Source organism: Corylus avellana, chromosome 3 (genome assembly GCF_965113065.1).
Source record: "Corylus avellana chromosome 3, dhCorAvel1.hap1.2, whole genome shotgun sequence".
Taxonomy (NCBI): domain Eukaryota; kingdom Viridiplantae; phylum Streptophyta; class Magnoliopsida; order Fagales; family Betulaceae; genus Corylus; species Corylus avellana.
In genome coordinates, this window is record NC_142492.1 from 25,022,623 (window position 1) to 25,043,944 (window position 21,322).

General features: G+C 33.2%; 1 protein-coding gene across 2 annotated transcripts; it reads left to right on the plus strand.

Moving 5' to 3' along the window:
• Positions 1-3,969: 3,969 nt before the first annotated feature.
• LOC132175885 (PLATZ transcription factor family protein) lies at positions 3,970-6,878 on the plus strand. Of its 2 annotated transcripts, none has more exons than XM_059587970.2 (4): positions 3,970-4,324; positions 4,842-5,039; positions 5,604-5,819; positions 6,201-6,878. In XM_059587970.2, exons 1-4 carry the CDS (start codon positions 4,322-4,324, stop codon positions 6,429-6,431), a joined length of 648 nt encoding a protein of 215 aa, XP_059443953.2. In that variant the 5' UTR covers positions 3,970-4,321; the 3' UTR covers positions 6,432-6,878. The 2 variants fall into 2 exon arrangements, with proteins under 2 accessions (XP_059443953.2, XP_059443954.2); XM_059587971.2 differs by having other exon boundaries at positions 3,992-4,324; positions 6,207-6,878.
• Positions 6,879-21,322: the final 14,444 nt, after the last annotated feature.

The following is a 21,322-nucleotide window of genomic DNA, read 5'->3' on the forward strand; positions in this document are numbered from 1 at the left end:
CGTCTAAGACTGCAACCGAAACTCTTTGATCTAAATTATTTTAAAATGCTTGAAAACCACATTCGAAAGGCTATCAACTGGGCTCGTGAACGACAACGTCCCAATTTAACCACTAAACCTAAAATTATTTCCAACTTAGTTTTGACATTGAATTAGCCAACATAAAACCTATAAAACCTAAACAAATGTAATTGTAATAATAATAAAAATAATAAGGAAAAAATATTCTTAATGAAATACTAGAAACATCAGTATCATAATTTTTTCCCCCTAAAACGACGGATTCAATAAAATAAGCTAAACCCAAGACTGATCACCTAACTAGGACAAAACCTATACTGAATTTTGGTCAAAATCCATCACGTCCGGTTCATGGAACTATCAAACAACCACAACTTTTAAATTAACAACAGGTTTTGATTGGTACGAGAGGAATGAATCATTCTTAGCTATCTAATTCAATCAATGAGGATCAACAGTTGGTCTTGAGATGCAATGTGTCATATCTTGTTATTTAACTTATTCATCAACTTCTTGATTTGGTATATCTTATATTAATTGGCAAGAAAATGGGTTCTACTCTAGTTGATCTATTCTTCTCATTACCCTCAATCTTCTACCAAATATTGGAGTATTGGATTGTGGTTTTTATTAGAATATTAATTAAATGATTAAAGTTATTATTTTCTGTTGGTTTAAGCTTTTGAGATAAGTAGTGTAATTTAACAAGTATCATAGCAGATGTCCTCATTTTGGTCCTCATTTTGATCGTGCCGTTGTAATTCACCTCTCATTTCAATTATAGATTCTCCAACTCTTATAATGTTGTTAAAAAAAAAAAAAAAAAAAAACGTGTTTCTCACATGATAAGAGATATATGACAATTATAATAGCAGATGTCCTCATTTTGGTCCTCATTTTGATCGTGCCGTTGTAATTCACCTCTCATTTCAATTATAGATTCTCCAACTCTTATAATGTTGTTAATAAAAAAAAAAAAAAAAAAAAAAAAAAAAAAAAAAAAACGTGTTTCTCACATGATAAGAGATATATGACAATTATATAAACTTAGTTAAAGGAATTCCCCTCAACTTAATTTGGAGGAAAACTCTTTTCTTCAATTGAATATTTCACATTTTGTGTCTCACTTACTAAATGAGAGTTTGAGCCTACATAGGTGGAAAAATGTTAGAATATTCATTAAATAATTAAATTTATTATTTTTATTGAGCATGAATTTTTAGAATGACAAGTGATTTGATAGTTCTAATTTGTAAAATTGTACTCAAATTTTCACCATCGGCCTTTTGGAGATTAATGGTTTTTCTTCCATATATGGTAAGTTCAGATTCAACCCCTAGCCTACTACAAAAGTTCCAAGTAAATTTTTTTTTTTTTTTTTTTTTTGGCTACAACATAATGGTTCAAAATAAGAAAGATGAATGTATTCATGGCATATTCAATCCCTAAATTCCAAAAAGAAATGGAGGCTGCGTGATTTAGCGTCAAACCACACTATAATCGGATCAATTAGCAATGATCAAATATAGAGTTAACCGAATCCCATCCCATATCTATACAATCTAATCCAATTATCCAAGACACATTCTTTCTAATTTGTCTTGAATATTTGGTATATATGTAGCATCAAAAAGCAGCCAACCCATGCTCTCTTTTCTTCTTTTCTTTGTTATTTTTCCTTGTATTTGGTCAGAAGGGCAATCATATAGGTAATTTGGTCATAACAAGCATCCATTTTGTGTATGTCGCCTTCTACATGATGACGAAAGCCATGTAATGTATTTAGCCAATAAAACAATGCCTTATCAAGAGTACAAATTGAGAAGGGAAACAAATCTTGACAACTATGGCAGTTTACCGTGTTGGTTTGAGCACTAATGAGCTTTTTGGTCTTTCATCAAGTCATTGATCAACTTGAAAGATAATTCTTTCACTATAGCCAATAATGATTGATGGGAAAATATTGTGATATGTGTCAATAGTCGGTTAATCCTATTAAACATGAACCACATGGGATTTATTTTTCTACCAAAATTTTTTCTTCTATCTTGAATTTTAATAATTAACACTTTTTTCTGTGTTTTTAAAGCAAAAATATATGTGATAGCCAATTTTTTTGTGAGTTTATTAGTGGAAGTTCAATTTGTCATAGGATCATCCTTGTTCTAAGAGTTATTTCATTTCTGAGTATTGCTACTTAATATACTGTTATATAACTGTCAAACAATTGGAATGATGTGAGTGAAAATCTATCTTTGGATCAATAAGGACGTGTAAAAAATATATATATCAAGGTTTGATTTATACTGTCACATTATCACAGTCATATGATAGTTATATAGTAGTCTACTAAATAACACTTATCTTCCGTCAAATATGTGAAAATTGGTTAATGAGTTTGTCTCTCTATCCTACTACTTACCAACCAACGGAAGAAATTATATATTCAATCTATTTTATAACATTTTTTGTTTTACAATTATTGATTGTTAACATTTGAATCTAAATTTAAATTTAAATTTGAGACACTTTATATTGATTATTTATAGGTAACGGCTAGATACTAAACCCAAAATATTAAAATCAAGATCGACACCATCTTGTCAGAACCCTTGTACATAGGGCAAATTAAGTTTTCTCCCAAACTAATATCGGTCTAAAGTATATGATTTACAAATGCATTTTGAATAGAACATCTTTTAAGGATAAAAGTCAATTTAATAGATTGAATTTGAAAAAATTATTTCAATATAATTTGTAAGAAAATTCTGTTTAGTGTACATGTCTCAATACCTTTTTTTTTTTTTTCTTTTTTTTTCTTTTTTTTTTTTTAATAAATTGATAAAGTAATCTTTTATGTTGTAAACCTAACAAAGCATTGTTGAAATGTGAAACCCTTCCTAAATGAGATGAGAAATAAAAAACCATTAGTCCATTAATGAGTACCAAATTGTATTAGGTTTGACAACCAATTTGCCCTATTTCTTCCTACATCTGAAGTCAGTCCCATTAATAATACCAAACTCAATTAGGTTTTGACAACCAATTTGCCCTATTGCTTCCAAATTCTCAACTCCATGAACTTTCCACTTGCATTTTAGCTTTAATTTAATCTTAAAAGTTAATTACTAAATCAAGTTCTTGTTGGTTAACAATAGGATCATTTATTCGCCATTTTCTTTAGTCCCCCCCCAAAAAAAAGGCTTGGTTCTTAAACTCTTCATTTTCTATTTTTAAAAACAAAAATATTAACAAACAACTCAAAACATAAAACACCTTAAAAAAACTCGTAAAAATACAATTTTTATCTTATGACACAACAAAACATTTATTTAAGAAAACCACACCAATATTCTACTTTTATCTCAGGGTTTAGTAGCATTACCTTTTTTTCACAATAAATAAAAAATAATTCTAAGCTTAATCAGTGGAGCTCATTTTTATTTAATTATTTATTTATTCTGAGATTATCAATTGAGCTCAAATATAGAGACAAAACAAGCTCCGTAGGATGTGGATATTAGGTGATATTTGGGAGAGCATTGATTAAAATCCAAAATAAACAATTGGACAGGTTTGGACTTTGGATTAGGACAAGGGACAGTACACCTCAAAGTATGTGAACTAAACAAACCATAGAATGAGTAATAATAATGTGGGTCTAAATCTAATTAACAACTTAAAAAAATAATGGAAAATGGTGTGCCCTAAACACAACTAAAACAAATCATTAGTGTTAAATAAACATGTTAATCGCTTGTCATCGATGACCTCAAAAAGCATACTCAATTTTTTAATCCAATAAGAAAATTGAAAAAAAAAGAAATAATGATAAGACCAAAGAGAGCATGAAAATGAAAGGAAATAAAAAGGAAAGAAAGAGGTGGGTTCCTTGCACCCAACGGATCTCTTACAATGTGGTTTGGGTTCGGTTGTAGGTTCAGGTTCGGAGCTAGGTTTGTCTGTAGACTTTGTGAAGATAAGAACGACCCTTCTCTCTCTCTCCACTTTCTCACATTGTAAACACCATCGACCACTCTCTACAAGAACTCCTTCGCTCTCTGCCTCCTCACTAGCTCTCAAGAACCTCTTCTCTCTATCTCTCTCGCTTACTTTCTCGCTCTTTAAGAACTAACGGTGACACTCTCTGGATTGCGCTCCTTTTTTCTCTGTGTTTGCGCATTTTGAGAAAGACAGAAAGATTCAAGAAACAAACAGAGCACCTCTGTTTTTTTTCAAGCTGGCGATCGAAAATCAAGAAACCGCTGTCCGGGAAATCAAACCCAAGAACCGGAGGATCATGGTATAAAACCTTGTTGGCTTGTTCTATTGTTTTTTTTCTCTTCTTTTCTTTCTTTTTCTTCTGGCTCAGCTGAATGTGCTTAGTTTTTCTTGAATTTGGTACTGATAAATCTCATCTTTCTATTCAAGATTTCTACTTCTTGAATAGGTGAATTATTCTACAACCACTGTCTTCTACTTTCTTTCACTTTTTCTTGGAATCTTTTTTTTTTTCTTCTCGGTCTGGTCAATGCGCTCTGTTTTTTCTTGAATTGGGTGCGGATGGATTTTAGTTTGTATTCAAGATTTCTACTCCAACGATTTCCGCTTTCTGGGTTTTGTACTTCTTGGGGTTTTCTTGGTTTTTTGTTTTACTTTGGTCTTTCTCTTCTGGGTCTGGTGAATGTGCTCTGTTTTCTTGAATTGGGTATCTATGGATTTTTGTTCCTTATTCAAGATAATTACTCCTATGATTGTTTCTATCTGGGTCTGCGTGTAATACTTGGTTTTCTTCTCTAACATGTTGGTTTTTTTGATAGGGTGCTGGAGGCCCTGATGACGAGGACAACAGGTGGCCGCCGTGGCTGAAGCCTTTGCTCAAAGAGAGCTTCTTTGTTCAATGCAAGTTACACGCGGATTCCCACAAGAGTGAATGCAACATGTACTGCTTGGATTGCATGAACGGTGCTCTCTGCTCTCTCTGCCTCGCCTACCACAAGGACCACCATGCTATTCAGGTAAAATTTGTAGCTTCTTAATTCATAGATTTAGCATCCTATTTTGGTATCTGGGTTCCGTTCATTGTTGTCAAATTTCTTGATGCCATATTTGGGTCCTGTTCTTTGAATGATTCTTTTTCAAAGTTCAGTCTTTTCCTTTCTCGGAACTACAGGTTCCCCTGTTTCAATTCCTTTTTGGGGGAATTTTTAGCTTTTGAATTACCCAGCCTTTTTCCTTTCTTGAGTAAGTTTGATTATTTCTCCCCATTAAATCTTCAAGATTTGCCTTCTTTCTGAGAAAAATGGGGGTCAAAGATAAAGTTTTCATCCTTTTTCATTTAAGCCTATGAAATTCGATTCGATTGTCTCAATTGGGTGAGCCTCTACTTTCCCAAGCCTTAAAATTTCCTGTTCTTGCATTTTCTCAGCATCCAAACAGATCAAATAACTGAGTAACTTCAAAAAGTTCCCATTTTTCATGCTCATGGGTCACAAATTTCACATGGGTCTTTCTTTGTTTTCCATTTTTGATCAGCCGAAAATCATGAATTTCTAATGGGTTTGCTGTATTTGGTGACACAGATAAGAAGGTCCTCATACCATGATGTGATAAGGGTCTCAGAGATTCAGAAAGTTTTGGACATCACTGGGGTCCAGACCTACGTTATCAACAGCGCCAGAGTCGTCTTCTTGAACGAGCGCCCTCAGCCTAGGCCCGGCAAAGGCGTCACCAACACCTGTGAGGTCTGCGAGCGCAGCCTCCTTGACTCTTTCCGCTTCTGCTCTCTCGGTTGCAAGGTATTTACTTTACCGTCACAATGTCCCCCATCCCTTCAATTTTTTCCACTATTTCTCACACCGTTTGGCCGGTAAGAAACGGTCGGAAAAGTAAATGGGAAAAAAAAGATTATCAGGAAAAAAGTAAATGTTAGCAAACCGTCACAATGTTGTGTTTTCTTACGATTGGTTGAAATGGGTTGACTTTTGACTTTGCATTGGCCTTGGGTTGCTAAGATAATGTGAACCACAAGAATTGAACAGGCTTTTGTAGGTGTGGTTCATCCCAATTTCCCTGTCAATTCTCTGTGGTTACCACATTTTCCAACTACTTTTTGCAATTTTGTAATTAGCCCTTGTCTTTGTATTTTTGTTGGGTGTTATTAATGTTATAATTCTTAGTTGCAGATTGTTGGGACATCTAAGACTTTCCAGAAGAGGAAGAAGCACTCGGCGGCTCTGGCGTCAGACTCAGAGGAATCCCATTCCAGCAACAGCCATCATGGCCAAGGGAAGAGAAAATTCCAGAGCTTCACTCCCCAGACGCCGCCTCCTACCATCAATTACCGGACGGCGAGGCGTAGAAAGGGAATCCCACACCGTGCCCCAATGGGAGTAATCATGGGATACTAAGCACTAAATAATTTCTTCTAATTACTCTACTACGGGAGGCACATATCATCATCCTGTGTGCCCCTCTCCAATGGCCGCAGTCTTTTTAGCCTCGTAAAAGGCTGGCGTTGGATTTAGTATTCTGTACATAGAAGCAATAGAAGTGAACAAGCTGGTAATTGTGAAAAAATAAAGGCAAAATGTGGACGGTGGAGTCAGTGGAGGACTTTTTTAGATGAAGAATACTCTCTATATATAATATATAAGTCTATAGGGGTTGGTTTTTTTAGGTGATTATACATAAGTTTTGGGGCTTTTTGTTTTAATTGTAAATGTGCTTGGGGTTTTAGAGAGGTAGGGAAATGGGAACTGGGAAGCAATTAGCAATGTTGTACTCAGACTCTCAAGTCTTGAAAAATAGGGGAATGTCTATATAAGGAAAATGAATAAATAGATTTTTGTTTTATATGTTTGAGAATCCAACTTGCACAAATTTCTATTTTAGGAAAGGTTTTTTTTTTTTTTTTTTTTGGTTAAGCCTTCGCTTGCCGTGGGTGGTGAACTTCCAATCTGGTGGGTCCCGTGGTGGCCGTCTCGTGTGGGATGGGTGTTAAAGGTGGGCTGTCCGATTTTACATGTGTCGGATTCCCATTGGTTGTTGGAAAGCGAGGCGTCTTGGTTCTCGGAATCATAAAGTAGGTCAGCCGCCCTCCGCAAGGTGGGCTGGATATTTTCTATTTTTTTTTTTTTTTCTTGCATTTCTCATGAGTCAGAAAGGCGGTTCCTTAGCGAATGGGATTTCGTACGGGTGGGACCCTTGGCATGGGTCAATCATGGCCGTGGATTGGTCCGTGGGGCAGTCATGAATGATAATTGATTCTTGATCCTTTGTGGGCGATTATGGGAGGGCCGGAAGAACAGCGTGTGGTCGACATTAAAAGTTTTGTTGGTCTTTAACGCGCAAACAACGGCTATTATAAGGCAAAAACCCACTATTTCTCACACTTTTTTCTTTTGGTTAAGGGAATCTTATTCCCAATGAAACATATAATTTTATTTTATTTTTTTTTTGGGTTTATATTATGAATTTTCAAGAAGAATGTGGTCTCAAATCCCTACATTTGTCATTTTGAACATTTCACTCTTTGGACGATTTTCTTCATACACAAGTGGTCATATTTTGTTAGTCATTTTGAGTTCGTTTTATAAAACTTTTAAGATGGTGTTTTTGCTTTTTTATTAGAAAAATATTATGATTATTATTTTTTTTTTATCAAAAATTAAGTACCAAAATAATGTGGAATTTATTCATTGATTATGATGTAACATAAAGTTGAGAGTACTTTTATAGAGTGTTGAATCATTTGTTTTAAGAATTGAGATCCACGTACAATTAACTACCCAACTAATATGAGATAACATATATGGGACCCACAGGCTGTTGTTTACATTGCTTGGGCAGCTAACTGCTATAAATTTTAATCCGCTTGTTAACTGTCCTAAAAAACATTGTCAAATGATGAATAAAACAATCTAAAACACAAAAGCTGTTTTTATCTTAACCTCATATCACAATACTCTTTTCAACTAAAAAAAATTAAAAATAAATAAATAAATAAAGTCCAAAAACCCATTAACAAACAATAGTGTGCAAGATATGGGGGGTGAAAGAAGAATCTTAGGAGTTATATAATGTGGTCATGTAGGATATCAAAGAAAGTTTAGATTGGTGTATATGTGTTGTGAAGGTTGTTGGAAATGACATGTCCTCCTATTTAGTATAAAACGACATGCTTTTATTTTGGTGCATCACTCTTGACTTTGTAATGAAGACCGAGGAGGGCGGAAAGATTTGTGTGATCTCTTTACCTTGTTCGTGTGGGTCATCCTCACTCCGTATCATGCCTTAAACGTGTCTCACAATTTCGACAGGATATTAATCGCTTTTTCTAGAAGACAGACCCATTCAGCAATAAAAAGCCAAGTCAATTTCAAACTTCTATACACTCAGCTTAAAACCTTTACCCACCTCTTTAATGTTTCCAAGTACTATACTATTATACTATATTTGATTATTTTCCTTAACTCCTTATTCAATTGTATTTTCTCGTTATATTTATAATTTACGTAGGAAAAAATATTCTTTGTTAAAAAAAAAAATATATAGGGTTGGTTTATATTAGAATATTAATTAAACAATTAAATTCATAATTTTTCATCCTTTTTCTTGGGCCTATAACCAAAAGCCCATCTCACCTATGTATCAACACATCTGCGTGAGTTCACCAAATCTTTAACCTGCAGAATCCACTCTCCTCACCACTTAGTCAATTGCCATGATAACCTCCTGATTTTCAAACATAAAGCAAGAGACAAGATGAAAAATGGGAGAATGTGGGACAAGCCACTTCAAGAATGGTCATTTGTGAAATAATCGGCGATAAACAAATGAGACATCATCTTTATAAATAGAGAAGGTAAATCATATTAATTGATATTCTCGTCTCCTTGCCCGTTTCTTTTCCTCCTCATTTAGAATAAGGAATGATTTGACAATGTACTACAATTCGTGAACTATTAGAAATCCTATGACATCTTGGAGATCAAAAAAAAAAAAAACCAAAGAGAAGCAAGGAACACATGTGAAGTGTGAACGAAATTAGGTTGCCATGACCCGTGACAAGTGCATTGTACATTATGGTCTGAACTCTCTCAGGTGTTTCACCTTTACAAATTACAGAATATTATTGTTTTTGCTTTTGTCTCTCTCTCTCTCACACACACAAATAATGAGTCAATCCATTTTGGTTACTCTTGTTCTCGTCCTTTTACTGTCCATCTTTCTGATTCACCTTAATTTGACTAGTTTTTTGTTTCTTCTACATTGTTCCACAGAACGACGCGTTTTGCCCTTTCTCTTTCTCCTTCAATTTTTACCACTCCTTTCTCTTGGTAATTTCCTTTTTTTTTTTTTTGCAAGAATAATATCCCATTTTGTTGCCCTAATATTTACAAAACAAAACCTTTGAACATACTTTCTTTAGCCCCCACTTTGCCTTAACAAAAAGCGTACAATTGAGAGTCCTAAAAACGATTGTCATAAGGCCTTGTTCTATTTCGCTTTTAAAAAGGATAAAGGGTCGTTTTATTAGGCCACGCTTTTTTTTTTAAGCAAAAAATAGTAAATTACTTAAAATTATTTGTTTCTTTACTTCACAATCATAACTAAGAAGCAAAAAGTATCTTCTAAAAAGTATAGTCAAAAAAACCTATAGCTGCGTTTGTTTGTCTTGGTTTGTGTTTTTGAGATATATACATTAACATATAACAAAAAAAGTAATATAATTAGTATGACTTATTATACAATTTAATGATTAGACAATAAAAATTAATCATTAAATCAGTACTTATTAAAAATAAATGGTAGACTTTCACTGTTACATAACATTACTCATAACAAAAAACACAAAACACTATTAAAACATAAAGACGACTCAACCTCTGCAACCACAATATGACAAATGGACTGCTTCTTCATCGTAATTTGAGAAGAAAATAATGGTATACATCACTCCATTATTCTTTTGTCTCTCATCTCTCCAAACCATATGTGATGACGTCAACCAACTAAAAACAAAATTTTCATGATACTATATAAGACCACGCCAAAGCTTTTACTATTGTTTATGAGTTTCTCTTGTTTGATTTTTGACTCCATAGCGTAAGAGAGGCTCTTTGTTCGATCTACTGATTTCTTATTTTTTTATTCTGTTTCTTGCTCATTAAGAAAATAAAAAGACGAAAATACCCGTGCCATGTGCCTCTCTCTCAAAGATCTAGGGCTGACACGTGGACTTTTCCTTTGCCTTTTTCTTTTTTTACGTACTAATACTATGTTATAGCACGTAACCCAACATGTCCAGGGGCCTTATTAGCGGTCCCTATTTTTCATAGTTAATGATTGTAGGTTGAAGAATAGTATGAAGCCACGTGTTTCTGAAAGCTAAAAGGTGTTCGCCGAGAACCGTCCAACACAGCGCCACTTGTGCTCCACGTGTAAGAATCGTAGATGGGCAGAACATTCTTGTAAGACTCAGAAGCCTAGTGGGGATGAATGTGATAGGGTGGGCCCACTTGTGGGCTACTGCTCTGAGAAACAAGCGGTACCGAAATTTTGTGGGACTTTTCCCAAAAAATAAAAGAAAAAGTGAGAGAAAAGTCGGGAAGTTTCAAGAAGATTTTTTGCCCTTGGAATGCCTTGGAACGTTTTAGTAGATATCTTTGAAGAAGATTTGATTACCTGCTAGAGGTTAAATTATAAATACTAATGAAAGTTTGGCGATTTAATTGCTTAGTAAAATAATTTATTTAATTAAAATTATTTAGTAAAAGTAATTAGGGACATAAAAAAAACTTTCATAAGATTTTTTTTTAACCTAATCTATAAAATGGTTGTCTTAATTAATATAAAAGTAATGCTATTTAGTAAACTTCGACGGTCAAATAATTAAGATAATATGACAGTGAAAATTGACATTGAGACCAACAAGGAATTGTAAAAATAAAAATCAATGACTAATATTCACTGTCACATTATAGTAGACTAGGTGGAAGAAATCTTCCCACCTAAATTGGTGGAAATAATTGTCGGTTTATTTGTCACATAGTGGGCTTGTCTTAGTGTGGCCCTTGGTCATTTATCTCTATATCATCCGAAAATAAATGTTACGCGTATGATATTAATCTCAATCGACAATGGCAGAGGAAGGGGGACCAGTATAGGCCAAGCCTCCCCCCAGAAAAAAAAAAAATTATATTGTCAAATTTTTACTTTCGGTCCTTGGCCCCTATGAACAAAGTTTTCTAGACCTGTCCAATAAATTTTTTTGGCCCCTATTCACTAATTATGTTGGCTTACTCAATAAATCTTTTGGCCCTTACCTAGAAGTTCTAGTTGTATAAAAATTTGTAATCCATACCCAATAAATCTTTTGGTCCTTACCAATTTAAACCTAGAAGCTCTAATTGTATAAAAAATTTGGTCCTTATCCATTCAAACCTTGAAGCTCTAATTGTATTTAAATTTGGTAGTCCCTACCAATGTCGGCTACCATAAGCAAACAAGTCCGTCAATAGAAATGAGAAAGAAATAGATTAATAAGACATAACTGTGGGTTGATGCGAGTAAAATGAGTTATGAATTTTTTATAAGTAAAAAATGAAGTTGTTTGTAAATGTGAAAAAATAAGCTGACGTTTTTGGAAAAAAAAAAATTGGGTTGCCAAATGGGCATTCTAAAAAGTTTGTACATGAGATTTGATTTGATTTTTATTGGTATTTTATAAGAAATTATAGTTATTTAGTTGTTATTTAATTACTATCGTTATTTGATTGTAGACTGCAATATTTTTTTTAAAATTTTTATTTGATATTTATAATCTAGGATAGTCTTTAGTTCATAAAAAACAACAACCAAAAGAAAAAATTGTAAAAGAAAAAAATCGTGAGTACCAAAAAAAAAAAAAAAAAGGTTTTAGTTTAGGCCCTTCCTATAGGACTTATTAGCTCCGTCAATCAAGACTTTCCAATTAAATTATGTAGATATACCACAACATTAACTTATTGTTATCAATTTGTAAACGAAACCATACCAACTATTTTGTCTCTCTCTCTCTCTCTTTCTCTTTCTTTTGTTTTTTTGTGATAAGATTGTAAATAAATTTCATGGTACTTATAACTTATTAGTTCGAGGATGTAAATGACAAATACTATAGGGAGGAAGTTGAGGAACAATAGTTATTTACCTTTTACGACAAAAAATACATATCGGGCATCATAAAGGCAAGTGGGTGAATCATAACTATTATTGCTGCTTTTTCATATATGGTACATACATTTGATCAATTTAAACTTTAATGTCTCAATATTGGACGACCAAGACTTTATTTGTTTTCAGTGGGTTTTTTTATTTTTTTTTATTATTATTTTAATTTGAAAAAATGTTTTAATGTGAAAATTCTTTTATGTTCTGAAGAGTATTTTGTGTGTTTTATGTTGTTTGTTAATGTTTTTATTTTGAGAACTAAAAGTCCATGAAATTCACTTAATATATAATATATAATAAAAAATAAAAAAATCCATGAAACTTGGCTTTTTTATTGGTGTAAAAAACATGTAATATTTTTGTGAGGAGCACAAGAACAGGATTGTTTGTCAAAGATTCGAGTTTTGTGCTTTAACTTGTATGTGCACCTAAATAGTTGGGACACGTGGGTTTAGGTACGATATGAAGCTTGTGTCCAAAAGGGCAATATTGGATTCTGGTTTCGTAAAGCTGAAAAAACCGCATGTAATATTACACCCTTGCTCACGCAGAACATGTGCCCTCTTTTATTTATGTCGCCCTATATTTTTGGCCAACTCATCATCATTGTCGCATCCGACTAACCTATTGCTATATGTGAAAGTGAAAGCACAAAGGTTTTTTTTTTTTTTTAGTCTAAGGATAAAAAAATTGAGTAACTATGAAAAACAGTCTACAACTTTTTGGCAATCTCCGGTGAAAGTCCAATGAACTCCAGCAATAGTATGACAATGGTTAGGCGGAGGTTTAGCGCGCAGTTTCAGAATGATAAATTCGAGCTAGTAATAATTTACGAAATTTAAAAATGATTTTTTTTTTCTTCAAAACTATATAAATTTTTTTGGTTTGACTATTATTTTCAATCACTCTAAATAAATACTGGAAAACATTTTTTAGAAAATATTTTACACTAAAACAAATGGAGCCTAACGTAGCTCAATTGGCTAGAAATCATGCCACATTAAATGAAAGTTAGACCCTGTTTGAAATTGCGTTTGAGAAATAGAGTTTTTAAATAAAAAAGAGCTTTTGGGCAAAAGCTTCATTTTTTAAGCTTTTGTCAAAAGTACATTTTTGTCATTTTAGGCTTTTTGGACCTTTAAAAGTGCTTTTAATTTTTTTACCAAACGAGTATTTTTTTCTTCAAATGAACTTTTTGAGTAAAAGTACTTTTAGATTTCTCAAACGCAATCCCAAACAAGCCCTTATAAGTTCAAAATTTTGAGTTTGATCAATTTTTTCTTTTCAATTCCAACTATTAAATTGACATGTGTCTAAAATATATGTAATTTGCACATTCACGTATACAAATACTAAGAATTCCCTCCTCTCTTTTTCTTTTTTATTATTAGCTAACAAAAAAAAAACTTCCAAAAATTTTGAATTATTCTGCATAATTTTGTTTAGATCACCCATTAGTGAGAAAAAGAAATTGGTATAGCAAATTGCGGAATACAAATTGAACATTATAATAAATAAACCAATAAATACCGAAAGCTTCATGACACGACGTTTTTACAAGCTAGAACATGCCAACATGGTAGTAAATTGAGGAAGACAGTAGACAACTTGCACTCCATTGATGAACCAGAGGTAAGCAAAAGACAAAAATGGGCCAGCCCTCAGTTAATTACTCCCTCTTAAAGTAAGATAAATGCGATAAAACATGGGCAGCAATAGTCAAATTGCGGTGCCATCTCGTCCATGCAGGAGAATTATCGGATGGTATATAAAATAACAAGGAAACAAAAAAATAGCCATATTTTGTTGCAGGTGGTGGTAGGCTAGTGGGATCACATAGGGCCTAAAAACAAGTGGGGTGGATGTGGATCTCACTCGACCATCTACTTTGCCTTGTCTTCATTAGCTTCTTTCTCCGGGTGCTTTTCCCATTACACTCCCCTTTCCCCACCCAAGATGACGTTCGCCTTCATTTCATTCACTATTCTCAATTTGTACCATTTTTTGGATGTATGCTCACCTCTTATAATTACACTTTAATAGATAAAAAGAGCGGTGATAAAAAGAGTGGTGAGATCTACCTATATATTCCCAGTAAATGGGTCACAGAACTCGCTCTCTTAAATTGCTTGAATTTCTGTGATACAAACTGACTCAATTCCCTAAACTATCTAGGATAGATAGGCCTCACAACCTGCTCTCTTAAGCTGTTTAAATTTCTGTAAGACAAGTGAGCTCAAAACCCTAAATTGTTTAGAACTGTTGGGGTTACCACATATCTGTTGTGGAATGAGCTTATGGTTGGTTTATAAATGTGAGAGAAAGTCTAACTTTTTGAGCTAACTTTTGGGGTTGAGAGAAGCTCAAGACCACCAACATTGGTATCAGAGCCCAAGTTTAACCAACAAATATCGACTCAATAATCTACTGGAGAAACTGGTTGTCTCTGCCTCCAACCCAAGGCTCGATGTGTGAGGAAGAAATTGTTGTGATTATCTCACATTAGTTGTGGGAGGTGCTGATGGTAGGTTTATAAATGTGAGGAAAAACCTAACCTTTTGAACTAGTTTTTGGGGTTGAAAGAGGTCCAACACCACCCAACAAAAACAAATGAGCCTCACAACCTACTGTTGTAGGCTGTTCAAATTTTTATGAGATAGGTAGACTTGACACCTTAAACGGTTTAGAGCAGATAAGCCGGTATCTAAAGTTGCTCAAGCAACCAAATTATAGTAGATCCTTATCTTTTTTATCATATAAAAATTCGGACAACCTAATTGTAATAAATCCTCGTTCTGCTTTGTTGACACACTGGTTCCCAGCAACAAATACCTAAATATGTAGTTTCAGGTGATAATAGAGGAATGGCCACCTTAGTCAAGTTGCTTACTAACCCATGATGTCATTATTTTACCAACTCTTAGATGATGACAGGTAAAGCAAAGAAAGCTTTAGCGGCTATCATGATTCATGCACACAAACACACCGAGCTGTTCATGATGCTAATGCTCACTCCATTGCAGGTCCCGCAGCAGAACAATGCTTAGCTGTCATTGGTCTATATTTTTGTCAGATTACCGACATTACCTAATTTCATATATCCAATGCCGCCATATCAATAATTCTCGTTGATTAATTTCTTTAAGTAAATGGTCATTTACATCACAGTACGTAGTTTCAACTCCTTTCTTTATTTACATCTCATTTTAATTTAAATATTTTAGGTGTTGATAAAAGAAAAAGAAACATTAGAGTACAATCATTTTTACTATAAATACTTATACACTATGATAGTTTTACTAGAATGATGCCATATTGATTTCTTGTTATTAAAGAATCTATATAATTAATTAATGATTACATTAAAATATATTATTTTAAGAGAATACATGGACTTCAATGGAGTGAATGGAAAAGACTGGAAGACTGCTGACTATGCGAAGACAAGCCCACTTGTTCCATGGTTCGGTCAGTTCTTGATTGGGTTTTTTTTTTTTTTTTTTTTTTTTTTTTTTCAAACCTTCATTTGACAAAGTAATCCAATACTTGTCTTTAAACCGAAATAAAAAATTGGTTGATTTAATTATTTGATTATTTTTAACTCATTTTTAAATGTGTTAGTTTAAATTCTTCCTTAATAACTAAGGTTAAAAAAAGCATTTATAAAAAAAGCATGTTAGAAATACATGTTAAAAAAATATATATATATATTTCTGACATGCTAAAAGACACATTTTACTTTTAGAAGCCGATTTATAGGAAATTTACAAACCAGTATTTAATATTTAATCGAAATGAGATGTGAATGATAGAGACAATGTTTAAACTCAAGATTTTTTCTTGTTAAATCATTATTGTCTAAAAGATTAAGCCGATAGAAAATAGTTTACTTATCATTTAACTAATATTGTAATATTGTTAATCCTCAAATGTGCATAATTCTCCCGCTTACCCAAGATTCCAAGAAGAAATAATGTGTAGTTCTCCTGTCTAACAAACAAGAAGAAGTATCGATAAATTCCAAGGTTTACCAAGGAAAAAGCTCTAAATTAAAACTTGGGCAAAAGCTTCCTTAAAAAGGTTACTGATATTAACAAACAAAAAGCCTTGGAATTTAATTTCCCCCCACCAAATTTTTTTTTTTAAAAAAAAAATTATTAAATTTTTTTACTTCAATCAAACAGATATCAGGTGGCCATCAACAGTTACATGGGCCTAGCAGCAGTTTGGGAGGGCCCACGAGAATGAAGGAACCCAATTCAGTGAGGATAAGAACTGGCGACTGCACTACTTGAGTTGTCGCTTTTAGAAGTTCTAATATGTGACGCAACCCACACTTCTTGTTGAATGGGATCCTATGTATTTTTATTAGATAATCTAAGATACACTCTCTATATATATATATAATCTAATCAAATTAGAAAATTATTCGAATAGAAAAAGATAAATAAATAAATGACTCGATCTTTTCAATATGGAAGCAAGTTGGACGGACTTCATCAAAAGCAAATCCAACGGCTGAAGAACTTTGTTTTTTCAAATTAATAATTGTCTGAAAGGTTCACTTCACAATGGGTGGCTCACAATTTCTCTTTCATTTGATGTATCCATGGTTAGGCCAGGAGTGGAAATATTTGTAATCATTACCCGTTCATTTCTCTATATTTAATACTATTTATGACTCAACCAGGTGATTCGGATGGTAAGATTGGGACTATGCAGAGGGTGGGTGGCCATAGGATAGGGTCATCCGACTCATCCCTGGTGAGGGGTGGTCGGACCATCCTAAAAAAAAAAATTTTTAGGTTGTTTAGCCGCTTTCAAATCTTTTATGAGGGTAGTTAACCGCTTTTTTGAGATGACTAATTATCCCTCAAGACAAGAGAATGGTTGGATCACTCCGTAATGCCAACCACCCCACTGACATTCTCAACCGTTCATAGGCGGTTCACCGGCAGTCATTTGACAAAGTAATCCAACTTGTCTTAGTGGCCGCTATGTAATTAACCAGTGTTTAGCGTTAGTAATTTTAATAACCGATAACTAATTTTTAAAAGAAAAAAAAAATTCAAAACGATGGCGTTTTTATGGTAATACAGTAATATCATACTACATTCGACGTCGTTTTTCAGATTTTTATATATTTTTATATATATTTAAAATTTTAAACACAAAAATGACTTTTATGTATTTTTATCTATTTACATATATAAATATAATATACTCCAATTATAATGGGAGGAAGTTGAGAAGGCAATTCATTAAACTATTTTATGATCAAAATTTAAAATTGATTACTCACAAAAAAAAAAAAAAAAAAATTAAAAAGTAAAATTGATAATATATATATATATATATATACGTGTTATTGTGTTAATATTGACTTTGTATGTTAGCTTTAAATTATGTGGGGGCTAATTTATGACCACATTTAAGCTGACATTGAAAGAAGGGCTTGGCCATAAATATTTAAACATTAAATATCCACATTATAAAATTTAAAATTATAATTACTAAATCGTTTTTACAGTTGAGTTTACAAAAAAAAAAAAAAAAAAAAAAAAAAAAAAATTAAAAGTGAAAACGCCATTAAGAATTAGTCACTTCCTAAACCAAAAAAAAATCTTGAATGTTATAAAAGTCTATGGGCATTGCAATTATGTGAAGGAATTAGTTATGGTGCGGATTTATGGCCACATTTAAGCCGACCTGACAATACATTAATGTAGCAAGGACTTGGCCATCCCCTTAAGTCAACCTAGCCATTCCAAAAAGTCAACTACTCACCTCTCCCCACCCAACTCACTGAACTTGGGTCCCCAATCAAAAATGGTGGCTGGCTCACTTGGACCACTTTTACCCCAATTTTTTTTTAAACCTTTTTTTTTTTTTTTTATAAAAAAAATAATAATAAATTTAATCATCTCATTTAATATTCTAATATCTTTCTTCATGTATTGAATATTATAACACGGACAATAATCTTCTTTATTTTAAGTGAAATCGAGAGGATCCTATTCCCGGTATTTCATGTAGCACGTTGACTATTTTAATTGAAATGGGGGATAGATTGTAAAATCAAAGTTCAAGCTCAAAATCTCGTATGTTACATCACTAATTATTCAAAAAATTAATATAATAAAAATTTATATTTTTAATAATCTAATTAATACTATTTACTCAATTTTCACATTTTAGCTACATCAGAACTATTTATTTGAACGGGAGAGCATTCAGTTAGTTATATTTTAAGGGTATTTTTGTATCCTCAATACCTTTCAAATATAACTAAGTAGATATTCTCAAATTCATTTAAACCGAAAATAATCTTAATTCAGCTTCATGAGTGCAGATATTGCCACACATAATATAGCACAATAGTTTTTTAATTACGTCCCCCACACCAAGGGAGTTGAAGTAATTCATATATAATAATTCTCAAAGAGGCCTTTCAGCCATTAAATCTCCCTAATGCATAAAGGAACAGAATCTTCCCAGACATGAATTTCATTAAGAGTGAGTGCCAGCTTAGCTATTCTATGTGCCATCTCATTCGCAGCTCGCCTAACGTGGCAAACCTCCCATGAACAACAGCTTCGAAGAATGATCTTGGCATCTTCCATCAGGGAGTTGAAGTAATTAATTGCATTAAAATGTCTGGTTTTTTGGTAATAAGGGTGAGACTTTAAGGGCAAAGAGTAAGTTTTGGATAAGATTATCCAAAAGAAAACAAAATATTCCAAATTTTGTGCGTCTATATCTTCCATATGCGTGGAACCAGGGTTCCTTCTTGCCCATTGGTGGCGTGGTTGTGGAGCCATACGGATTGTGTCGCCTAAGGAAACAGATCTTGAAACAGGCACGCCAACATGTTTTCAAGTTTTTCTCTTTATTTTATTTTGTTGGATTTATCGGTGTATATATATCTAATGCCACGTGGTGGATATAAATATGTGTGTGTGATTAAATTCCTTAAGAAAAAAACTATGTCCGAAGAAACTTTGGACGAAATTAATCACATTGATACGGGCTAGTAATGAAAAGAGGTTTTGAGGTTGGTGCCTCGATGGTTTGAGTTTTGGGCCTACCATCCAATTGAAAGAAAATATGACTGCTTCGGCCCTCATCCGAGTTGGGCTAGCTTTTCGTTTCCCAAAAGCCCATCACACCCATTATATATATAATATATATATTCTTTTTAGATGAAAAAAAAAAAATCCTTTCACCCAGCTTTTAAATCGATTTTTAGGAGGGGAGACGGTCACTTTTATGTTATTGTCGGTATATAATGGTGTAAATGACATTTTAATATTTATAATGTTAAATACTTATAAACCATTAGTAGGAGCAGAACTAGTATTTTGGGTTTGACAGAGTTTTCTTTCGAAGTTAGAGGAAATTTTTTCAATATATCATTTACTGATAAAAAACATATGCTTTTTTTTTTTTTTTTTTTTTTAATTACAAGAACAAAGTTAGAATAAATTTTATTCAAAAAGCATATGTTTCTCACATGCTATTTAAAAAACATGTATTTCACTTGAAATGAAAGGGAATAAGTAATCCATATATAATGGGGACAATTGCACCCGTATAAATAATAATGTTAATAAAAATGTCATTTACAAAACAATGACATTTTGCACCTGTATAAGCCCAAATTTTCTTATTAAACTATTGCGAAAGAGAAGTACTAGAGAGTCAAACAAATGAATCTAAAAAAAAAAATTTAAACTGGCGTGGCAAGAGTTTTTAAATTAAAAAAACTACAATTTTCTCTTCTTTGCCTGCCACTCACAGTCTGCCACGTCAGTTTGAAAAATTTTCTAGATTCATTTGTTTGGCTCCCTAACACTTCCCATTGCGAGAAGTTGTCTCTTTTTCTGAGCTTTCCCGGCGGGCCTGGGCCCAAAGAGCCCAATGAGCCCAATGACTATTGACTTTTGACTATTGTATTTCCACTGAGCCCAATGACTATTGTGTTAGATCCAAAAAAATGTCACGTACGGAATGGGCCGAAATATCACCTGCACGCAAAACATGCCCTTACTTGAATGAGAGAAGGTAGAGACTTTTTTATATTTTGTTGTAGGAGCTTATTAGGCCTCCTTAAGCTTGGTTGGACTCTTGGGCTTTGTGGCCCCTTCGGGCTCTTGTAGGCTTTCGAGCCTCTCAGACCTCCTAGCCTCTTACGACAAATGGCCGGCTGTGAGGCTCTCTTGAGCTTTTATTGGGTCTATTTCATTAAAGTAATACTAAAAGTATGGTTTTTTGTTCTCTTTTTATTCTCTAAAATTGATGTGTTTTTTAAAATTATTATTAGTTTTAAGATAAATTACTATTGAATATTGATCAAATAGTAATTTTAAAAGCATATCACTTTTAGAAGATAAAAGAGGAACAAAAGTTTTATTTATAGCATTACTCATGTAGATAGGTGCTTTGAGGGCTAAAAACAAACAATGTTGCTTAAACTCATTCGCCTCCCTCCTATAAAATGCCAAATAATGCTCATAATTCAAGTTAAACTCTTAGCTTTTGGCAAATCAACTTCCGAACAATCCAGCCAGCCACTTTAATAAGACATGTCTTGGGTGGTCTTGTGTGGCCAACAGGCCAAGCAAGCGCTTTGGGTGGTTCAGTCACTTCTAAAAACTTCAAGGCTGTCTTTTAATTTTTCATTCTTTTTCTTTAATTGTATGTTGTCAAGATCTGGACCTTCACAAAAAATCTATTGCACCATGATGTTATATATAGAGATCGAGCTGCTTCTAGGCTCTAGCAGCCATGGCCCATTTCTTTATTTTTCTTTTGCAAAGAAAAAACAAGAAAAGGAAGACCCATATATATCTTTTACTTTTGTACCTCAGACGATAACATGCCCCTTTCATTCTGTATTGTGATTGGAAATTGGAGAAAGTTAAAAAGATAAAATGAGTCATGAAATCGGCCTGCAATAAAAAGTCACCATGTGGTTCCACACACTAAACCGTGTTAATTAGTAACTTTAACTTGGACAAAGCAATCAGCTTTCGGTGCCCTCCGCAATCCACGCACACTCCTCCTTGACAACTTTCCTCAATTTTCA

Excerpts from the sequence above, each read along its gene's own strand:
- LOC132175885 (XM_059587970.2), top strand. Across the intron at positions 5,040-5,603 it reads AGGACCACCATGCTATTCAG|ATAAGAAGGTCCTCATACCA; the intron begins GTAAAATTTGTA and ends TTGGTGACACAG. Across the intron at positions 5,820-6,200 it reads TCTGCTCTCTCGGTTGCAAG|TTGCAGATTGTTGGGACATC; the intron begins GTATTTACTTTA and ends TATAATTCTTAG.